The 24782-nt window shown below is 36.8% G+C and overlaps 1 protein-coding gene across 3 annotated transcripts in view; it reads right to left on the bottom strand.

The window, feature by feature from the left end:
* The window catches only part of LOC306879492 (pre-B-cell leukemia transcription factor 1-like), a 79329-nt gene extending 60383 nt beyond the window's left edge, over nt 1-18946 (bottom strand). For all 3 annotated transcript variants that reach the window (XM_079432479.1, XM_079432478.1, XM_079432480.1), the window contains exons 1-2: nt 18506-18946; nt 16980-17053 (exon numbers count right to left, since the gene is read on the bottom strand). In XM_079432479.1, the coding sequence (XP_079288605.1) occupies nt 16980-17053; nt 18506-18693 (262 nt within the window). In that variant the 5' untranslated portion in view covers nt 18694-18946. The remainder of the gene's footprint in view (nt 1-16979; nt 17054-18505) is intronic.
* Between the last annotated feature and the right edge of the window lie 5836 nt (nt 18947-24782).

The following is a 24782-nucleotide window of genomic DNA, read 5'->3' as shown; positions in this document are numbered from 1 at the left end:
GATGTCTAAAGAACTTCACAATCAATTCATCTTCTTATAAAGTTGATCAAATCCTTAAAATGCCAAATATCCAAAAAAAAAAAAAAAACTGTATATTGTACAATTGTATTCCTTACCCATGCTATTTTTATTCTTATACTTGCTATCCAGCACACAACGAATGTACAGGTTTAGCTTCAATTAAACCTTCTTCTCTTCATGTTTCTGACCAGAGATCACAGACATTCAGAGAGACTTTTTCCACTTGATGCTCTTTCGGTTTCACCCGTCTGTTGCAAATCCGGCAGCGGAGGTCCAATCAAAACAATGAGACATGTCAGGGGACAAGAATAACAATGAAACGTGCCAGAACTGATTAATAAAAGTACCGTCAGCACGGCGCTCCTCAACACCTACTTAAGGACGGCTGTAATTCACGTCCTATCAAAGGGAATGTGACTTCTTAAGAACATCATTGAGATTCTGTCGCCGGTGGATGGTGGGACTCTGAGTGACGGTTTGAGGGACTGAAGGACAGCTGGACAGGCTCCAGCACACCACAGCAGCGCAGGATGATTGACATCTCGTTTTTATTGGCGGCATCCCATGAAAAGGCAGGTTCAGGGTTCATCCCCGCCCACCTGGACAGACGTACTCAGAGAGGCGTCATGAAGCATGTAGATAAAGAGACGCTGAATCCATCATCTGAGATCCAGAAGATAAATCAGACCAGACTGACGTGTTAAATAAGTCACGATAGAGATGTGATGCATGTGATAGTTCACCCAAAAATGTGAATTCGCTGTCATCGTTAATTCACTCTCACGTCGTTCCAAATCTGCATGACTTTCTTCCATGATACACAAAAGTAGACCTTTTACATTTGATTTTAACTATCAGATTTGAAATAAATATGATTATTATATACTACCAGTCAAAAGCCTTTTTAATGTTTTTGTCAACAAAAAAAAAAGTATTTTGCTCACCAAGGCTGCATTCATTTGATTAAACATAGTAAAAACAGCAAAATATGTTTAGAACTTAAAATAACTGTTTTCAATATGAATATGCTTTTAAAATGTAATTTATTCCTTTGATCAAACCTGCATTTTCAGCGTCATTACTCCAGTCATCAGTGTCACATTATCCTTCAGAAATCATTCTAATATGCTAATGACTGCCACTGTATATGAATATGAATACATATTTTTGTATATTTAAACATGTAAAATCAAAATGATATTATTTTTCATGCAAAAATGATGAACAAGAACGGGATCTTAAGCATCAAAAAAGGACGCAAAACCAAAAATATTCCAAGTCAAACAACAGCTTTATGTGAAAAACAGACTCAACTCCAAGTGCCCTTGGCACAAGAACCAACATATCCGATCTGTGAACAAATCATTCTTAGAAGTCAAATCTTTTCAATGTAAAAGTTGATCCTGTTCACAAATTCAGTCTGAATGATTCATTCACTTCTGTTTCATGAGTAACTTACTGATCTCAACAGATCACCAAAAAAAAGATTATCAGAGCAAAATGATAATTGCACAAAGTCAATAACCTCAGAATTGAGTATATAGTCATAGAGATTCATTTGAATAAGATGTCATGGTCATTCTGAACATGCATTGTACTTGTATGGAAAAAAGCTAATTGCACAACCTTTTGTGAAGAAAAGTTTGGAACGACTTGGTTTGGCCTGCCTTCATAACTGCGTGATCATCCCACAACAGCTGTAGTGATTGAGACATGTATATACACCACATTTTTACAATCACTATGGGAGTTTCGTAGGGAAAAAGCAAAAGACCATTGTGCACAGCCTGTTCACAGATCATCTCATGCATACTGTGTGCAAGAATATACATTTTTCATTAGGACAAAGCTCCAATCTGATTGCTTGGCTTTGGCTAATTGCCATGAACCAAGGTGCACAGCTTTATCTACCCACCAGCAAACAAAGTCATGTTTACAAGATCCCAAACTGCTACAATGATGGCATAAGGGGAAAAAAATTGTTGTCTGGCCAATGCATTGCAAGGCATCCTCTCCCATTGTGCATGCCTAATGTGCGTTTTTGCATTTTACTATGGCAGTAACAAACCTCAAAAGAGGCAATAAACTGCAAAGTGGCTATTGACAATTGGCATAAAGTCTGGCTAAACAAGACATTCGGTCCAAAAGTGTTGAAATTGCTGACAAAAAATGTGAATTAATGGAGGTCTTTAAAATGCTCTACCTTTGACTCTCTAATTTTTTTTTTTTAAAGATGGCGTGGGAAAGTGGCTCCAAATAAGCAGCATTAAAATAGATGCGAGCACACAAATAGCTGCACCACAGCTTGTGCTGACAGACCTGAAAATGAAAAAGAATGTTGCCATGTAAAATTTCCTACACGCTGTTAATATTTTATGAGCGCTCGTTTTGACACCAGGCTGTATATTCCTAATTTGTGTTGCTGGCTGGAAACACAAATGGGTTGTGAATAGAAAAGTAGAGAGGGGGGGGAATGAGGTGAGGTGGGTTTGGAGCAGAGGAGAGATGGGTAACGAGAGGAAGGGAGATAAGAGGCGACAGAGCAGTAGAAAATGGACTGCACAGCCGCGACGAGGGAGATTTCGTAGTCGGTGTGCTACACAAAACATCTGAAATGGCCCATTTAACTGCTCCGTATTGCGTCGCTCTCGACGGCTTCATTTTCATACTCCATGATGGTGGAAGATGGATCGAAAGCATGAGATGAGCTTTTTATCAAGGTTACGTTAACCTCCAGCCTTTATCTTGCAGGAGATGAAGTTGGAGGTGATCTACTACACCACAAGAAGTAAACAGGAGAAAACCCATCAGCGGTCTGATGAATTCAGTCAGAGCATGAGCAGATAATGACAATGCTGACTGGCATTTTCATTAAGAGCACTGTATGGTACTTCCATAAATGCAACTGCTCTACTAAGAATCCAGCAGATGAGCAACAGCATGTGTTGTAGGTTACAGCAACTTTCATTTCTAGAGCTGCTCTCATAGTTGGTTTGATTGTCTCTGTCTCAGACAGCAGATCCTGTATATTGACCACCAAACTCAATTCAAATTCAAAACCAAATTTATAAAAAATTGAAATTAACCCATGTGTTACGCATCGTCAATGGCATCGCACCTCTGCAAGTTAGTCTGGATTGCGTTCACACCAACTGTGGACCATATAAAAAGTTCACAAAAACCAAGCAAACCAAATTCTGACATCAAACTGGAATTCTAGGGCCTAATCTGTAAAATCCTCATATGATTAGATCCTAAATTCCATGGATTTCATCCTACATCAAAATTGAGATTTATAAATGCAGAAATTGACATGAAAATATGCCAACTGAAGAGCATACGTACAAACTTTTTGTGCCCCTAGACCAGTTAAAAAAACAATCCAACATCATTTTTGATAAAAAAAAATATACATAAATAGGCAAACACAACATGCATTTATATCATTTTATCACAAATCAGAAACATTTAAAGTGCTTTGTGAATAACAAAACTAAATTAATTAATTAACTGAATGAATGATTTTCTGAAAAGAAACCATGAATGAACTATTAATATCAACTGTGATTAATGAAGATGGATGCATTTAGGATATATTTGTGCTTACTAGGGATATTATTATTAATGAAATCTAAAAAAAAAAAAAAATTACTTGAAACAAAATACATGTTATGAAATAAAATGTATAACTATAAAAAAAACTGTATAATTATAAAATATATACATATTTTCCAGCCAGTTGCCAAGTCAGCATTTAAATTTTTCATTTAGTTTAAGTTGAAGTAATAAAATAAAACTAAATTAACTAAAACTTATAAACAAACATTTATAAAAACTATACAGAGACATAAAAAAAACAAAAATGACAAATACAAAAAATAATCAAACTTTAACTAAAATGAAAGTCATTAAAATATCATTCATCATATCTAATTCTAAATATTAAATAAAATAGTATGTCAATGATACTAAAATAACACTGGTGCATATGGACGTTTTATGAAGCGTTCATAGGAACAATTTGGAAACTGACGTACGTTTACATTTAGGATCATTCTAGAGATAACACCATAAAGGGTCTATAAGGTGCGGTTCACTGATGCACATTCAGAAAAAACATTCACATGACTAATCGAACTGAAATCTGACAACTACTGACTCGTGTGAATGAGCCTTCAGAATGGGAACTTCTAAATGGAAAGTTTTTGATGATTTTTCCCAAAAACCTGGCACCTCCTGTAGCCCAAAAAGCATTTTGAAGGAGTTTTTAGAAAAGAAAAAAAAGACACATCGCACAACTGCTGATCAAAGGCTGTAGTTTCATACAACACAAAGCGGCCTGTCCTTAGCTGACCACTCGAACGACAAGCACATGTTTCATCTTCCACATCCCTGACAGCACAGAGGGTGCATGGCTTCACAAGTGCTGATCTAGCTAGAAAAAGATGACACCTTCTTCCAAAAACCACTTGGATTTAACTGAGCATAACTCTAAAGCACTTCACAGCAGATCTGGTAGAAAACAGTCGACTTCAAGCATGCAGTTCTGCTGGAAACGCTGCAGCCGGTTCTTGCGTGTGCAGGAGGAACTTCAGTCTTCCGGAGCCCGCGATGGCACTTGCGTCTGTGCTGGGAAAGCGGCCAAAACCGCCGCTCTCTGCTTCTCCCAAACATTTGTTTCCTTTCAGGGGGCACAAGGCTCCACATGCTTCCTTAAAAAAAAACATTTCCGTGCCACGAGCACTGCATCGAGGGGACTATTTTAAGATGCTAAAAGAGACACATGAGAGTAGTGTACTAATTGGTGCAAGTGTCCTTAGATTTAATATATGTGCAAGCTATCAAAAAAGAACAAGTATTACTCCATAATATCAAATTTCACTGTCTAAAAATCTAAAACATAGTGACATTTGCATAAAATAGGCAATTATTGATGGTTTTTATGAGACGCATCTATGGGAATGACGGAGAACTGTGGGAAGCGGTATTTTAAAGACACATTTTTTGCTGGACACAATGGGAAGACTGGCAGACATAACGACAGACAGCAGCTTATTACTGCCATATATTAGCATGTATAATTATGAGTGATTTGCATAGCTAGGCTATTCATACAGAAGGAGAGAGAGCGAAATGTGGCGTTTATCCAGTCTCTGAGGGGAAGCACACAGGAACAATCATTTCTGTATCGATTTATAACATCACCACTGAATCATACACATCAGTTCAACCTGGCAACAAAATATGGGTCACGATGGTTTGCTAAACTTCCAACAAACCAATGAGTCAATTAGTGAGGTCAACTACACTATATACACACTACTTTTCAAAAGTCGGTAAGATTTTTTACTGTTTTTAAAAGAAGTCTCTTCTGCTCACCAAGGCTGCATTTATTCAATTAGAAATACAGTAAAAACTGTCAAACTGTGAAATATTATTACAATTTAAAATAGCTGTTTCCTATTTTAATATATTTTCAAATGTAATTTATTTCTGTGATGCAGCGCTGTATTTTCAGCATCATTACTCCAGTCTTCAGTGTCACATGATCCTTCAGAAATCATTCTAATATACTGATTTACTGCTCAGGAAACATTTCTGATTATTATCAATGTTAAAAACAGTTGTGCTGCTGAATATTTTTGTGGAAACTGTGATACATTTTATTTTTAAGGATTCTTTGATGAATAGAAAGTTTAAAAGATACATTTTTAACATTATAAATGAACAATTTAATGCATTGTTGCTAAATAAAAATATGAATTTCTTAAAAAATTAAAAATAAAAACTTACTGACCACAAACTTTTGAACATGAGTGTATCTGTATCATACAGGGTTTCTTTGATCACATGAATAAATGACATTTGAAAATATGTTCACATATTAAACAGTTATATTAAACTGTAAAACTATTTCAGAATTTTACTGTATTTTTGATCAAATAAATGCAACCTTGGGGAGCAGAAGAGACTTAGAAACACTTTTTTTAAATCTTACCGACCCCAAACGTTTGATTTCAAAGCATATATGATATCACAAAAGCGCATGCATACCACGCTTTCAAGAGACTGATGAGTTAGATGCAGCGTTTTACCTAGTTAACTATCAGATGCAAATAAAAAAGTTAATCTATCATGTCTCTAATGCTGGAGAGAGGTGCGGATGATGTATGAACACGCTGGATGAGAGGTGAAAAGCGTGGCGGGGGGGTCGGATCCCTGCATCCTGAGAGCCCAGGGCAAAAGTGGGATAAATGTTGATTAGTGTTGATTTTGTCCAAGGAACACCCGGAAACTGACAGTGGGACTAAACTGCAGCGAAAGGCATCCATTAATCTTGCTCTAGTTTAAGTAGTGTATATTAATGCGTGTCATTTCCAGTACGTGGAGAGAGGCCTCTAGTCTCCGTCTCTCTGTGAGCTGGTGACGGCGAGGGGGGAGGAAACCAGATTCCCAACCGCGCATTAAAGACGGACGACTCCTCCGGGGTTGGTATGGCAACGGTGCTCACGAGAAGCACTTCATTTTCACTTTAATGCGCATTACAAATTTTCAGATTTGATTAAAGTCATAACATATCAAGAAAGCTGGCAGTAACGGAGGGCCAAGCGTGTCTCCACCTACCAGTTTACGACGAGCGACACAAAGCAAACGGCCAGATAAAATCGCCACAGCATCTCTGCCTAATGCACTGAGCGCATCTCATCTAATGCGCCGCTCATTCATATCTCTGTGAGCAGAGCCCGTTCGAGCACAAGATACAATCTATTGACAAAAGAACAAATTCTGAGGCAGTTTATGAGGTGCATTCAGTTTGTGAGGATTTATTATCCTGGTGAATCTGCCATTTTATTACAACTAAGGTGCAGTAATCCCCTAACGATTTTTACAAATTTATTTATTTTTACCTTCCGGGCATTTTTGGGGACCTTAACATGCTCAAAAACTTGGCAAACACGTTGTAAACTGTGGCCATTAGGACGCTGCAGAGGCTGGGACCCGGGCGTGGCACAGGGTCTCTATGGCGCCCCCTGGAACACAGTCAGAAAACTTGATGTATATCTCAAACATACTTGCATGTATTCATATGTAACTCGGTACACATATAGAACTCATTGAGCCGAACAACTTTCACACTGCATATCATAGGCTCCGCCCAACAGGAAGTTGGCTATTCAGGGTTGTTTAAAAAGCGCATGCTCTGGAATTTGATATACTCCTCTGAGGATTACCAACCGATTGCCACCAAACTCTGAGAACATGATCTCAAGACATTGGGGATGCTAAATTGTGAAGAGATTTTTCATATCTCGAACGGTTTGCCCGTGGCGAGGCGATAAAATTAAGGCGAGAAATAAAAAAAAAAAACTGAAAATGCCTAATAACATCCACATACATTGCCTGATTTTGATCAAACTTCAGTGGTTTGTTCGTTGTATGATGGCGATCTTATAGATGTGACTATTAGGAGTCAAAGTTATAGCGCCACCAGCTGGCAGCAGGAAATGTGACATTTTCAAAATGCATTGAATTGTGTATCTTATTTTACTCGATTTACTTCAAACTTCATCAGAATAATGTCAAAACACGGGCGATGAGAATCTGTAAAGGGGTCCTTGATATATTATATACTGTTGCCACGGCAACGTGTCAAACTTTAACATTTGTTTCCTGCATTTTTGAGGCAGATAACATTTCCTGAAACTCAACATACATATCAGTTTTAATGATAGTTAGACACTGGCAAAAGCTCATAAATGGGCGTGGAAGAGGCACTCTATAGCGCCACCTTTTGACAAAACTTGGGGGTTAGTTTTAGCTACAGTCATCAAACTTGGTACATACATTGTTCTCATTAAGCCAGACAACCTTCTAATTTACACTCATTAGCTACGACCAACAGGAAGCTGGCTATAATTAATTGAATGTCAATTTTTGGTAATATCAGGGTTTAAATTAATTCATACTCCTCCAAGAAGAAACAAGTAGTTCACACCAAACTTTGTCAACATGATGCCAATATACTGAAGATGTTAAATTGCGAACGGATTTAGGATATCTTGAATGGTGTGGCGATGGTGATTTACTAAAGTAACAGTAAAGAAAGATTTTCTTGTATCTTTAAAGTGCAGCTTCCAAATACTTCATAAAAAATTGCATACACAGAACAAGTCATTCTGAGGAAATGTGATTAATTCCATGAACTTACAATAAACTATGGAGAGCAGAAAATTTAAAAACTATCAGACATCCGATGTCACTCTGCTTCTGTCTGTGTGGGGGGTGGGTGACTGTGTGTGGGTTGAGGGGGTGAGAGAGAGAGAGAGAGAGACAGACAGAGAGAGACAGACAGACAGACAGACAGACAGAAAGAGAGAGAGAGAGAGACAGACAGACAGAGAGAGACAGACAGAGAGAGAGAGAGAGAGAGAGAGAGAGAGAGAGAGACAGACAGACAGAGAGAGACAGACAGAGAGAGAGAGAGAGAGAGAGAGAGAGAGAGAGAGAGAGAGAGAGAGAGAGAGAGACAGACAGACAGACAGAGAGAGACAGAGAGAGAGAGACAGAGAGAGACAGACAGACAGACAGAGAGAGACAGACAGACAGAGAGAGAGAGAGAGAGAGAGAGAGGGGGGAGAGAGAGAGGGAGAGAGAGAGAGAGTCTGTTTAAACTTTTGATGCTTTAAAAGTGGTTTAAAAGTAACAGTAAAACTGACAGATGCAGACTAAGCTGTAATACAGGCAAAAATATTTAACGAATGCTCGGATCAATAAAATTAAAAATAAAATCGTTAAAAAAAATGCTTATAAATCATTAATGGTTTTGATAATACTTTATAATAAGGTCTCATTTGTTAACATTAGCGACAGTTAAATAATATAGTTTTTTAACATTGGTTAATTCACAACTAACACAAACTAAGTATGAACAATATATTTTAACGTTTTTATTTGTTTTAGTAAAAATTATGCATGTTAGTTCATGTAAAAGTAAATTGTTAAAAAATGCTTATAAATCATTAAAAGCTTTGGTAACACTATAATAATGTTTCATTTGTTAACATTAGTAAATGCATTAATTAACATGAACTACCAATGAAAAATATATTTTCACAGCATTTATTAATGTTTGTTGATGTTAGTTAATCAAAATGTTCATGTTACTTCACAGTGCATTAACTAATGTTAACAGATCAAAGTTTTGAATATTAACTAACATTAATAATTACTATATACTTACTGTTCATGTTAATATAGTTAATTTTAAAAACTGAAACCTTATTGTAAAGTGTTACTAAAGTTTTATATGTTGTTCTGTGTGTTTGTGTTTCAGAGTTGATGGTTTGGATTAACCCTTTAATTGCCGTATCCCTTAAAACCAGACTGCCAGAGGGTTACTGTAATGTGTGTGCCCGCTGGGCACCGTTTTCCTGATGCCACCGGGGTGGCGTGTGCACTAACGGCTTGGGCCCGCCATCGCTGCTTGCAGCCATATTAATGGTTTTGTCTCTGTAAGGCACAAAATCACTGGGGCTGGCCAATATATCAAATATTAGGAATTAGGCCTGTAACCACTAATCAATAAAATTGACAGTAATAGACTATGAATAATTTTAAGATTAGTTTAAAATAAAATGAAAGAAGTCTCTTCTGCTCACCAAGGCTGCATTTATTTGATCAAAAATACAATAAAAATGTGAAATCTTATTATGAAATCTTATTATTCACATAGTGAAATCTATTCACTAAGTGAATATATCTTAAAATGTAATTTATTCCTGTGATTTTCAGCATCATTACTCCAGTCTTCAGTGTCACGTGATCCTTCAGAAATCATTCTAATATAATGATTTGCTGCTAAAGAAACATTTCTGATTATTGTTGATGTTGAAAACGATTGTGCTGCTGAATATTTTATTTTTCAGGATTCTTTGATGAATAGAAAGTTCAACAGAACCGCGTTTATTTGAAATTGAAATCTTTTGTAACATTATAAATATTCACTGTCTCTTTTAATCAATATAAATAAAAAATGTTGTTCTTTTTTTTTAATAAACATTAATTTCTGGATTTTGTTTATGTTATTTTTAATGTTATTAGGAATGAATATAGAAAGAAATTTAATGTTTTAATGATTTTGGTTTCCTTCACAGTTCTCCAAACAATGCTTTCAGCTATTTTAAAGATGCAGAGATTTCAAATGAAAATAATTTAGTCTAGTATTTCTTAAAGTATTCTACTCTCTGAACCATATTTCAACTTCCAATTATGCAAACACTTGCAAGGCAATATTTTACTTATTTATCACGCATTTATTTCCTAAAGACACCATCATTAGACAAATTTTGCAACTTATACCTATGAGAATGTTAAAAGATGTTTTAATAGTGTCTCATTTTAACGTCAGTAGTGAAACAGTATCAGAGTTGGTAAGTCTGATTAATTTCCGTGAATCAGTTCTCTCCATTTCAGTTCATTAAATGCAAAAAAAAAAAAAAAATCAAGGTATAATTTCTCTAATGCCTGTATAGACAGACAGACAGATGTATAAACACTCCAACGTCATCTTCCACAAGCAGCTCAATCAACAGCACCCCAAACTCGCTGTCGTGCTTAATTACCAAATAGCATCACAGTTCAATTCCAGCTATTAAGCGTCTTAATATGATTAACACATCTCAATTAGGCCACTGACAATTTGCATAATTCATAAGGTAATGTGATTGTGCTCCAGTGTATACTCAAATAAAACGATGACAGATCTCTCCGTAACTGCTGTTGCGTGCTCTCCTAATCTCATTTCTGCAAAAGCCTCGTTCCAAAAAACGTCACGGCGGCCGTGCACTGCCAGTCAGCACGTGTGCGCGCCTCTATTATGTGCTGGATTAGGCTTTAGCGTTTCCGCTTGAAGGATGATGAGCCGGTCCAACAGATGTGATTCTCATATCCTGCTCGTTGGCGCTCCGCGGAGATGCTGCATCAGCATGTTTAAAAAAAACACACAGAGAATGAAAAACAAAGCAGCACGTATTAGCACTGAGACCAGACCGGCCGTGTGTCAGTAACGGCCATCGACGGCACGTGAAGCAAATGATTTCAGGCAGCTGTGCTGGAGAATATGAACTGCTTTGTTTGTTTTCACCTGATCGGACACCTGAGGGAAGCACCAATCGGCTGAATGCTACATGCATGTGTGTTATTCAACAGGAGTGAATGAGGCCTATGGGTCAGATCTGGAAAAGCCATGCTAAATGCCAATAATAAATTGCAGCTTTTGTGCATGCAAAATAAAACAATTGCATACATTTTCATGTTGATTTCAAAACATGTGCATGCAATCAAACTTAAAAAGTTAAATCCAACTTTTTATCTTGGTCTTTTTTTTCCTCGCGATCGCAAGTTTACATCTTACGATTCAGAGTTGATACCTCGTGATTCTGAGAATAATATTCTGAATTATGAGACATAAACTTGTAAATGCGAGGGAAAATGTCTGAATTGTGAGATAAAAAGCTGCATTATAATAATAATTGCCAGATGTGAACTCATAATTCAGAATTCCAAGGTATAAACTGACAATTCTGAAAAGAAAAGTCACAATTGTGAGGAAAAAGACAGAATTGTGTGATAAAAAGTTGCAATTACCTTTAGTATTTTTTTATTTTATGGAAGAAACGAAATAAAAAAAATAACTCCGAACTGCAAGAAAAAAAAGTGTGAAATACAAAGCTGCAATTACCTTTTTTATTTTTTAAATTTGGTGGTGAAATGGGCTTCCACAGTATACCGTATACATACACCTGTACATATACATAAATATAGTAAGTGAAAAAGTGGCTATTAATTCATAAACAACATTTTAAAGCAGCAGTGATCTGCATTCTTCTCACTCAAACTATGTGGTGTCTAGTAATCATCTTGAAAATAAAACAGGACTATTTAGCATTTTTAGTTAATTCAATTTAAACTTTTGGCAGTCTGATCGAATTATGAATAACACAAATATGTTAGAATCATGGATGGCTTAATATTAAAAGGAATTTTTAAAAAGCACTGCATTTTTGGATGCAGTATTGCAATTTGTAGCAGGTAAGATTCAGTACAAACAGATAATGTTCATACCGTGCACAGTGTACTGCAGCAATACTACAAATAATGAGGTAGTATGCTTTACTGAATATAGTCTGAAGATACTTGAAAACAATTCTATTTATGAAGCAGCTTAATACACAGAAGTCCACCACAATTGGGTATTTTTAATATCACCGTAACAGACGCCCTCTTAAATCCATTTTGTGACATCAAGCATGTCATTGTTAACGCCACACACTCTTAAATCGTCTGTCTGCTGGTTTGAAACCGAGCTGCCGTAGATGATTTATTCCGTCTGTAATGAGCTATAGAAGTGTATACTGTGTGCACTGGTGTGTTCAGCCTAAGAAGCCGTAAGGAGTCGAGCTTCCCACAGGACCCGGAGAACTGAACGCGCTCGCAGTAATCATATCTCTGGCTCGTTTCAACGCTGTCAAATATTCCCGCCCTGCCCTCTGCTCACCTCATTCTCACCCATCAAAAAATAACATTACATCACCCGAACCCCCAGGCGCTAAACCTACACCGTTTAAACACATGCCACAAGAAAACTAGCCTTTTGTTGAGGTTTGCACAGAGAGAAAACACTGCAAGTCAAGATTTGTGAGGTTTGACAGACGTTTAGAAGATTGAGATTTATAATCATCATCACATGCTTACAGATGGTTGCAATAAAAAAACATTGCACAGTGTTAAAACCAATAACTAAATGAGCTCTTCATTTTTATATTTCAGTTTTTACACAGCCAGTAGAAAGCTTTGAAAAGACAAAATAAAACAGAGCTTGTTTATTATAGAAATTTTAAAACTACAATATTGTATCAAAACTAATAACTAAATGAGCTTCTCATTAACCAGTTCAAAAAAGAAAAGTTCATTTATTATAGAAAAAACATCATACAGTGTTAAAACCAAATGCTCTGCTCTTCAATTCCCTTTTTATTAGTTTAAAATTATTTTTACTGATTATAATACAATATTAAATAATACTATCTAGCTATTAGCATTGCTTTATGATAAATCATATATTATAAATAAATTAAATATTATTATATATTTTAAAATAAAATCAATACCTAACCAGGGTGTCTAAAGTTAATGACTATTTGTACTGTACGCAATATAAAACATCAGTTTGAGACGCTTAAAATCTAAATTACTATTTCATTTTTTTTTTTTTTACGATAAAGAAAACTATTTTCTACAGTCAATGTGAAAAGCACAGCACTCATAAAAACAAAGCTCAAAACATGTGTTTGCAAAGAAAATAAAAATCCATTCAGAATGGAATAAACAAAAAACAACACCAAACAAGCCACCGAGTGCATAAACAGCTTCCATTAGGGCTTCATTTGGAGCTTTCTGAACTTAACAACTATTTGAATGCGACGTAAAATCTCTGACAGGCGCACAAACCCTCGTACTCCTCAACGGCAGAGTGCCGCTACGGTGTCTTTGTCAACGCTGGAGGTTCAAGGTGGTGTCACAGAACAAACTCTGACATTCAGCAATTAGATGCCTTGACATCGTTCTGAAGTTCCAAGAGATCCAAGAATTCCGCTTCCATAGAGACGAGTCTCCATGTGTCAGAAACACTGAGACGAAACCAAAGAGAGAAAAAAAAAAGAAAAGAAAAAAAGAGACGTATTTGCACAGCTCCTTTCAAGTCCTGGCTGGGTTATTTCACCGTGAAGAATAATGAAACGAGAGTTTGCGTGGCATCGGGTCCGTGTGAGCCAACTGATCTGGCTGGAATTGTTTCAGAGTGTATTTTTGGAAAGCCATTTGGTGCCAGATCCTTTCCAACACGATTCTGTGCTGCACGCTTCAAAGATCACAGACGCTCAGACAAGACACTGCCATTGTTTCAAGAGCGTGTAAACAAGTGCATTGCTCTATTTCTGTTCAGAACATGATTTGAAACTCACAACTAATGTGGTGCATCTAAAAAAATAAATGCTAAAAATGCAACTAAAGCCATTAGATCTGTATGCAAGAAGCAAAAATGGCACAACTGTATTTTTGTACTCTTTTGCTGTTTGATAGGAAAAATATTGTTTTAACAATAGCATAGCCGTAAGAGACCATGCATTACAGCGATTTTACCATGGTAGAGTCAAGATAATGCACAACCCTTACTGCCTTCATCAAGATTATAAAACACAACAATGTTTAATATTAGTAATCCTCATATAAATTAGCATCTGCATTAATATAAAATGTATGGTTTGTGTTCATCATTTAACAGTGATTCTGAACAACGTATCTGAACTACACAATACATACCATACAGTGTGAACATGCACAAAGACTATAAAATCCACCTAGAAGCAAACACGCACACTCACACACAGAGTCTTCGCACAGACACATTCCTCAGACAAGAAAGAAAATATGAGTGGAATGAAAGCGAGCAGAGAAGAGCGCCATAAAAATATGGCGGTGTCTCCGACGTTTGGACTAAAATTAAGTGTTCCTTCCTCCTCCTGCACGCAGAAGAACTCTTCAGCTGTTTAGATTTCCCTCTGCGTCTGCCGTTCCCTTATATCCCAGTAAAAACACAGCAGGGTCAAAAGGTCGGGTCGTGACCCAGGGCCGAGTCCTCCCCTGCAGGTGTCAATTGGCACACTGTAAAAACACACTATAGACTCACTGACAGGACTGGATGTGATCTTGAGCTTTAAGAAAATGCCATTTTCAACTGTCATGAGATACTTTCCACTTTACCAAACCCAATCACATATTCTGTCACTTTAAATGTCATATTGTTGCATTAATAGTTTTACAAACAAACTTTGGAATTTTTTAAATGCAAACTAATTGATTAATTATTTATTGTGTTTAAAACGTTGCATATTTACACTTTTAAGATTCACAATAGAAAAACTAAGCATATCTTTAAATCACATGACGACATATTTATAATCTTTTTTCATTTGTTTGATAAAACTAACAATTTATGCATTATAACCACCTAATTCAGCGAGTCTCATTTGAACATGCGTTTTAAAAGTACATTGAAATGAAAATATAAAGTTTAATTGTTTTTAACAGAAATAAAGACAAAATGCAAAATAAAAGAAATGAGATTCATTTGTGAGTAAATAATACTTAAGAGTAACTGAGCTGACATTATCAGCGCCATTTACTGTAATTACATCATAGAATATATGACAGAATAAAGAGTATGCAATTGCTAAAAAATTTAAAAGAAGCAAACTAATATAAAAATGTACGCTTTCATTTTACAAAGCATTTGCAAACATGCACAAAAGTAAAATTTAAGGCAATTAGATTTCAAGTTGATCTGTAAGTTCTGCAGAAAGATTTCTTTTCAGCAGTAACTCTCAACAAACTAGCTTTACAGTCCTCCGCTGTGCTAAACATCACTCCTGTGCACTTTTGCCAAAGAACCAACATCTCCATGGATGTCAAACAGAATAAACACTTTTCATGAGCTATTTTGATTCCCGCATGATTTCAAAACAAATAAAGTTAACAACCGTACAACTCAGAACGTCTGCGGAGTTGCCTCTCAAAACACCGTATGACTGAAGAACACAGTGAAATGACAGCATACGTTCGAAATCCAACGCAGAAGTGTTTGAATCCATCTATAATTCCTAAAAAGAGCTTTCCTGAATATGACAAACATCCATGGATGTGTTGAAGGCTGCAGAAGTGAGGCGGAAACTTTCTGGTAAACAAACCACAATGATCTTAAAACTCACACCGTGTCATTTCGACCTGTTTCTCAGAGCTCACGGTCCTGTCATATTTTTGCAGAAAAAGGGCAAAGAGGAGCAGAGCAGTCTGGGATACGTCCAAGTCGCTCCGCGCTCGAACTCTGCGTGAACTCGCAAAAGAAAAACAAACAGAATAAGAAACGGCAGGGAGTAAAACTCCACGCATAACTGTGTCACTCCCCTCTCGGACGCATAGCAGGCCGCAGAAACCCCCCGCTCTGCTCGCGCCTCCAACTCAATGAAAACATCATCGCCAACCATCACAGCGGCGGAGACAGAGATGAGAACCACCCACGGCCTCACAGCTGGAACAGAGCAGTCAGAGAGATAATGATAAAGAAATCTGCTTTATCCTTCATCTAGTCCTTTTTATTTCATGCACTAATGACTGTGAAGCACACTGGAACCATTTCCACATCAAACCGCAGAGCGATAGCGTCTCAGTATCTCACAGCACAAATCCATCGTAGTTCCTACTCTCTCGGCTCGAGAGAAAAACACACGAGTGGCTCTGAGCAGCTCTGTTCTCCACACACCAGACCACAAATGTCACATTCGCCCCTCTTCTCGGCATCTACCACGTTTTTAATCATTGCAATGGCTCCACAAAATGAAACGAGGTTTCCCTCCAAAAATCCACAAACACAATTTTCATTCAACTAAATAAACATTTCAATTTAGCAATTTAGTTTGTAATTTAATCCTGCTCTATCCTAACCAGAACGTAGCTGCGTTTTTGCACAAAAAAACAAGCCCGGTACAGTGCAAGAGTAGTAAAGATGATTTACCAGTCAGAGGTCAAAGAAGCTGAACTTCTACAGACGTTTCTCTTCATTTCCTCACTATAATCGCCACAAACCCACATTTACCCACTGAAATCCATGCTCTAAAACATCCAATGCACTGTGTTTCCAATTAGAAGATTTTTTTATGAGAGGAATTACTTGACTAGATATGTCACGACATGTGCAAACCATTAAAAGACAGCAATTTGCTTTCACAGCTTTGACCAGACACTGAAAAACAAATGCACTTGATGTCCAACAAATATCCAGAGTTTTAAAAAAATATTATCTCACGTTTGCTACTCATTTTTTTTTAAAGCATGGCATGACTTGCCTGTTTTTTCTTTGACTTCACACAGGACGTTGAAGAGCGCTGGCTTCATTCTGTGGCAGTTGAGAGCATGTTTTCTGAAACACAACACAAGGCCGCGGTGAGCGTCTGAGCAGACGAATATTTCACCCCGCTAGCAAAGACTTATTCATCTGCCTGTTGCCTGAACGTGCAGTGACCGTGGTGAAATGGAAAGCACATACTGACCTGAGCAAACTCATGCTAGTCTCTGTTTATCATAATTTGCATGCACACTGTTTGTATAACATTAACAAAATTCCATTAGTAATTAGCACTAATAATAATTCATACTTTTGTATCATTGCATTGCATAACTCTAAAACACTTAAAATATTAGTAAAAATTTATATTTTTTAAAAATGCATGTTTTTATTGAATACATCCATATGCAAAAAAAAGGATTAATGCATTCAAACATTTAGCAATAGTAATAGTTGGCTGAGTGATTACATTACATTCTAAACAAAAAAAAATGTTAGTTAAATAGTTCTAAAATATACAGGGGGAAAAACAACATAAAATTATAAAATATAGTTGAGCTCATTGAATTAAAAACCTCCATTCTGAGCAATATTTATCCTGAAGGGACACAGTCAGACGCGTGATACGAGTCTCAGTGCTGTCTGTCAAATTCTATCGTGGCATCTGTTCATTTCTATTGACAAAAAATGAGCACTGCATGTCAGAAAAATACACTGATGTCTGTTAGTACACACTACATGTGTTTGGACACACTGACAACAACGCTTGTGTTATCAGTCCATGTCTGGATGCCTACTTAGTCAATAACGCCTGATCTGCATGTAAATATTTGTTAATTGCCAATTATTATAAAGATGTCAAATATATTGCCTGAGCTATATTTTTTCTGCTAAAATCCCTCAGTTACTTACTGCAGTTATTGTTATACAAAGCCACTTGATAAGTGTGAAGTGAATTAGATGCCAACTGACATAAAAAAACAACAATAACTAAATAACAGTAAATTCTAAAAGCTTTTGAAACAGATCTCATATTAATTTATCAGTTTACAGTTTTAACAATAGCTGTAGTGGTGTGTGTTATTTATCACAATTTATACATTTTAAGGGCTGCTGAAAATTAAATCAGCTTAACTGAATATTTTTAGAAGTCTGTCTTTAATTAGCTTATATATTATAGCGTTGGTCAAGTAAAACAAAAATATATTATTATTATAAATGTGTGAATATACTACACATATAGTACGTATTATTAAATGCACGAACGTTTCATTGTTATACACATTATTTTACATTTCTATATTTAAGCTATTGATATTTTTTTATATTTGTAATAAATTTTGCATGATATAAATGTAGTGCACGGTATAAAACGTGCAAATGCTGTATTACTATATTTTTACTGTGACGAGTTTATTTATTTATTTATATATTTTTAACTCTAATCAATCAAGTGTCAATGGCGTCTTGAAGATGAAAGTCAGCATGAATGTTCCAGATCTTCGGATGAGATGAGTGACAGCTCACCTGGCCTGCGCCTCGTCCAGACTCTGGTCAGTGATGGTCATGATCTGTTGTAAAATGTCTCCAATGTCCTGCTTCCTTCCGTCTCCGTCGGTGGCTCCGGTGTTGTCCGGTATGTGCTGAGACAGGCCCGGGTGTCCGCTCATCCCCACGGCCGCATGAGCGTGCATCAGGCGCGTCTGCTCGTCCATGTCGGCCCGCTCCGGTCCTCCGGTCCTCTGTCCAGCTGCGGCGGAGATTCCTCTGGCAGTCTCTCTGTAAGCACAGTCCTCCTGAGCTCGCTCACTCACTCACAGCTCGAGCCACTATCAGCCCTTTAACCACTAAACTCACCGGAGTGTGTTGGTGTGGTGTGTGTGTGTGTGTTATTAATCAGGTCCCGCGTGAACGCAGCGCTTCATACACTCGCGCGTTATTTCACTGTTTCATCCCGCTGCTTTTGTTACATTGTAGCGCTCTCACAGCTCTGCTATGTTTTGGCCCCGCCCCTTCATCCTGATTGGACGCCGCGACCGAATAGCTCCGCCTCTGCATGTCTCTGAGTGGACGTCAATCATTGCGCAGGGGAGATTCTTGCTCTTCATGTTTGTCTGCTGCACATGTGTTTTTTGTTAATATCTCTGATAGCGCACATGTATTTAGAGAGAATGTCACGGGTTTCTGTGATAACAAATGTTTGGGGGTGTGATTTCCTAATATTAAATTAATGTAATAATATAATTTAATAATCAAATGTAATATCTAATAACATATTCATTTACAGCATAATATATTAACGTCACAATTATTTGTGTGTGTGTGTGTGTGTGTGTGTGTGTGTGTGATAAATAAGCATAAACACCTAAATGAAAATTTATTTATTTTCTATAAAAAAATCATAATGTTTGACATAATTCAATACTATCAATACAATAATGTCAAATATTATAATAAAATATATTAATTATATTTTAAAATGCACATTATTTATTTATTTATTCATTCATTTACTCATTTATTATGATAATATAATTTAGTAATCACACTATAATATTCTATTAGCATATTAATCTATAAAAATCTATTAAAATATAATAATGTTACAATTATTTGTAGGATAATATGTTTTTGTGTAATAAGCAGTAGTATTATCATAAAAACCTAATTTAATTTTCTTTTATTTTTCACATTTATTTATATTAAATATTAATTTTTTACAAATAAAATATAAATTTGCAATCACAGGATACTATTCTATTCAATTAATTATTCATTTGTAATATGCTTTTATGTACCACACAGTAGTATGATTGTAAAAACCTAAATGAAAAATCATTTGTTTATTGTTTGTGTAGATTAAATAAATAAATAATGTCAAATATTATAATAATAAATATATATGAACTAAAAAAATAAATGTCCATTTTTTATTATTATAGTAATTTATTCATTCATTTGTGGTGGGAACTCATTAGACCCTTTCAAATGAAGGACACTGAAGGCGGTGGGATGTATTGATGTTTCGAACACGAGCTAAATCATTGAGTCTGACGTTCAGGGTCTGTCTCACTTTCGCCTTTGACCAGTGATAGACCTCCATTTTCTCTCCTGGACTCCATCTCATTTTCCAGCCCGCTGCCAAGGAATAGATATATTTCACAGAGATGTAAAACTCCCAATCAAAACAATCGACCTTGTCCTTCATCCATTTCAGTTATTACCCAGTTAATGTGCTTAATTCAGGATTAATGATCAAATGATTCTATCCTTCACTTCAGTCCCAATGAATAATGTTGAATCTCTACATTTTTCACACTGATTTCGTCTTTTAATTAAGCAGTATGTGTTCCTGGAATGCAAGGCTAAAATGATTTTATGCATTTTATTTAAGCGTCTTGTTTGAGCACAGTGCATCGATCTGTTTTAATGCTCAGTGCAGCGCTGGGTTTTGTCAGGTATGTTCAAGCAGCACGCTTCACTGTGTTCGCTTGGGTTTTTCTAATGTAAGCCGGTGACCCATGGTGCGCAGCCAAGCAGCAGGGCCTCAGTGTGTGTGACCAGGCTGAAAAGTGCCTTCCAGGTCTGAAGCATCCACTCTAGTGCTCCTGCCACTGGGAAAGAGGGGGAGGTTACACACACACACACACACACACACACTCGATCCAGTGTGTATGATTGAGAGATGCCTGCTTAACTCAACCGAGAACATCCAGCAAATCCTGGAGCGAAAATAAATGGAAGACACTTCAGGCTAGTTTCCCTGTTCCAAATTGAGCAGCGAGCCTCTGGCTAAGGAGACGGATTTCTTGGAATGTATTCGGAATGATCAGACAGTCCCCTGGTTGTTCTCTGTTTATCCTTAGTTTGAGTTTGTAAGAGGACAGTTCTGTACCTGTGTGCGCTGCAATAGTGTGCGTCTCGCCATCTGCCCAGCGTAACAGGAATCCCTGAGAGATCTTTCACGTAGCATGAGAGACGGTCACACTGTCCAAACATCTGTCCTGACCAGCACACGGCAGCACATTCACTCATCAGATCAATCTAACAAGCCTTCAGACACAATGCACTTCATGGAACGTTACGGATGTGGGTTAAACTGGAAATAAAGTGCTTGCAGATTTGGGCCTTGTTTGAAGTTGTTTCGTTTTGACTTTGGAAATCTTTTAGTGTTTAGAATCATCACAAAATAATGAATTTTGATTGTAAGTTACAAACATTTTAACAAATCATGTAAAATTCATGCATGAGAGACTGTCAACTGGAGGGTCATGACTCCAAAATGGAGAAAATAAAATCATGCACAGTATAGATACACTCTTAAAAATAAAGGTTCTTCATTGGCATTGATGGTTTCATGAAGAACCTTCTAAATCCATGGAAACTTTTCATTCCACAAAAGGCTCTTTAAAGTGGAAAAAGGTTATTCTCGTAAAGAAAATAAAGTTCTTTTAAGAACTGTTCACTGAAAGTTTCTTTGGTGAACCCAAAATGGTTCTTTTATAGCGTTGCATGCGAAAACCCCATTTTGAAAGAGTGTAACAAAAAATTTAAATAAATTATTAAAGAAGGAAAAAAAATCATTCAAATTTAATGCAAACCAAACCAATCTGAAACCACCTTAACCCTTGTGCTGAGCTGAAAATCCTTTAACTAATTTGCTGTTCCCAGTCGAAAATTACTTGGAATATATATATATATACACCAAAATCTTGGATATTTTTTCTTTTGGAGCTGATTGATCATAGGCCTCATTGATCTGAGCTCATGCACCTGCATACACACTTTCACTTGAGTGAAAAAAAAGCATTATTTATGGAAAATCTTGGCAATGTTCAGCGAAAAATAGAGATGCATGAGCTCAGAGGCCTACGATCAATCACCTCCAAACAACAAAAAAGTTGTATATATATATATATATATATATGTTTATATATATATAAAATTTATAAGCATTTTTTGTAGGCTGGTCATTTTTGACCAGGAGCACCACAAATGTAACAAAGGTAGGGGCAAAAATCCCTCTCAAAATGTTTTATACACATATATGTGAGAAAGGTCAGTAAGTTTTAATCCGATGAGAACAGTAACTAGCATTTTCAGGAAAACAAAAATCGTCTTGGGGTCAAATTGAGCAGAACTCTGCCATTTTTGTCAAATGACGTCTTAGAATCTGGATACGTGCAGTTTTGTTTGTGGCAGTCACACTCATAGGTGTGCATGATAAGACACAATATTGGCACCCTAATGTGATTCTCTGTCATACATTCACAGCTATTAACAGTAACAGAGTCCATCTCAGACCACGATGTCAAATACAACACCACAGTGAGGGAAGACACTTTCCTCGTCCTACATCCATATGGAAAACCACTGGATCATGTCTATCAGAGTCAACATGTCCATTCTTTAAATAAAATCGTTTTGTAGTTATCAAGACCTGGATTTCCAAGCAAAATCTCTCAAGAGTTTTTACATTTGTAGGAGGAATTCTTCTGGATGGATTAAAAAAACAGTAAAAGTGTTCAGAGGAGGTGAAAGTATCGTAAATGTTAATTTATAATAAACAAACACGCAAAGGAAGATTTGTGAATGATATGAAAATCTGTGGAGCTTCTGTGGGTGCAGACTTACACATTATGCCACAGATAAAATACCCTAATTTACAGTTTTAATACCATAAAAAGAACAACCAGGAATGGCTATTGACATACGACTTAAGACAGCATCAAGGCTTTGCTGCTGCATATCAATAAAAATATGAATTAATGCCAAATCTTATATCACAATTCTCATCACTGAAAGAGCTTTACAGTAATCACTTAAAACCTCGCTCTACACACAGCGCAATCACACGACCTGTGCCGTATCACACAAACACACGTTACGTCTTCATGTGTGTGTTCTGTGAGTGGATAGAAGCTGACAGCGATGCAGTCGAGCAGTGGATCGCTGGATCTCTCTGTGTGCCGCGGGTCATTCCTCTCCACCAGGAGGTTCCTCTCACACCGCTGCAGCTACGGGGCTGATCCTGGAGTTAGTGTGAAGTGTGACAGCAATGGGGGTTTCCTCAAATCATTTGCTTTCTGTGAACTTACACTTATGATCTGAATGAGGCATTGGATGCCTCACCTTTGAAATGCTTCTAAACTTTAAACCTAATAGACAACTAACTTAATGAATACCTGGAAGTCAGCAGTCCCTCCTGTGTATCGCTGTTGGGTTTTTAGATGGTTTTATATACTCTTAAGATGTTAAGAATGACAGAAGCCTAAACTCTTCTTAAAAATCTGGAGGCCATTCATGGAATATTTCAAGGAGAAAAATATCTCCTACTGATTTGACCTTATTTATTTTCATTTTTATTTACCTTTTTCTTTTTTTCATTAAACTAAGTGTGTATAATTGCTTGGCACTTGTCAATTGTATTGCTGTATATGTCATGTTTTCAATCTGTTCAATGAAAGGAAACCAAAACTATAAAACTGTTTTACAAATAAAAAGCAGAGCTTGTGATTTTCATAACACCTTGACTCTTTCACTACAGATAATTTACTAATTTTAAAGAGTTTAATACACTTAATACAGCTAGTACAGCTAAACCGATTAGTATAGGACCACATAGAATCTGAAACCACAGAATTCATTAAAAATATTTCGGGAGAAATCAGAACAACCGTCATAAGATGTGATCACATTAGCAAAACCTTGGTGGAAAAGATTCATTATTATCAAGGGCATATATAGCAATGGATGAGCAGCTTTCTGTTTGTCAATGCAGTGAATTCATGTGACTTGAAGTGAAATCTGCATTGGAAAATCTTTCATCGAGAGAATTTATTTCTATTGAAATGACATGATTTTGGCCACAAAAAAATTGGCTGTAAATGTGACTGCTCATTTATTAAACGTTTTGGCTCGCATGCATGCTTCAATATGTTTTCCTATAAGAAAGTGGCACACTTCACTCTTTGTTAACACATTCTAGAAATACTTCACATTTATGCATTTAGCAGAGACTTTCATCCATAGTCTTTTATGCAAAAATCCAAAGTCTTTTAATCCATCTTTTTTTAACCCAAAACCCTGTTAAACACTATAAGATACAAAATCAGATTTGTTGAAGGTGAAGTGTTTTGGTCGTCCAAACAGATTGTCTGGTGGAGTCAGCATCGCTATCTAAGTATCAAAGAAATGCTTTTAGTCCTAATGAGAGTGACATCTCTAAATGGGAACGAACGCTGTAGGTATAAGAGACAAACAGACACGTGAGAGATGGTCAGCGCTTGTGGTATGATCGTTTAGCTTCCAGGGCATCAAGGAACCTCAGAAACGCTTTCAGCAACATGCCAGTGAAGACTCCACAGACGAGCCTGAAAGAATCAATAGAGCCCAGAACAAAGAGGAGCTGTGTTACAGCAGACATACTAATCACTCGCCCAGAGCCACATCAGTGCCGCCTCACACAGAGACTCCAGCATCTCCAGCTCTTCAGGAGCTTCTGCTGCCATCGCAGTCCGGTCTCCATCAGCTGCACGTCTCCTCCATCACATCAATCAACTGCTTGTTTATTTGCAAGCATCATTATGTTAGTGTGCCATCTGCACTCCTCTCCTCTCCTCCCCTTTTCCTCCTGCATCCTCCCCTCTGTTATGACTGGCTAGCCTACAGGTGATATTCACATTGTCGTACACATACAGTACGGCATACACAAAAACGCATACTACCATAGGTTATGTAAGTAAAATCTGATTTTTTTCATGTTTTGTTTGTTTTTTAATGAAAGAAGACTCACCAAGGCTAA

The sequence above is a fragment of the Barbus barbus genome (genome assembly GCF_936440315.1).
Source record: "Barbus barbus genome assembly, chromosome: 13".
Lineage (NCBI taxonomy): Eukaryota > Metazoa > Chordata > Actinopteri > Cypriniformes > Cyprinidae > Barbus > Barbus barbus.
Note: the sequence above shows the minus strand (reverse complement) of the source record. Positions and strands in the feature narration are given on the sequence as shown.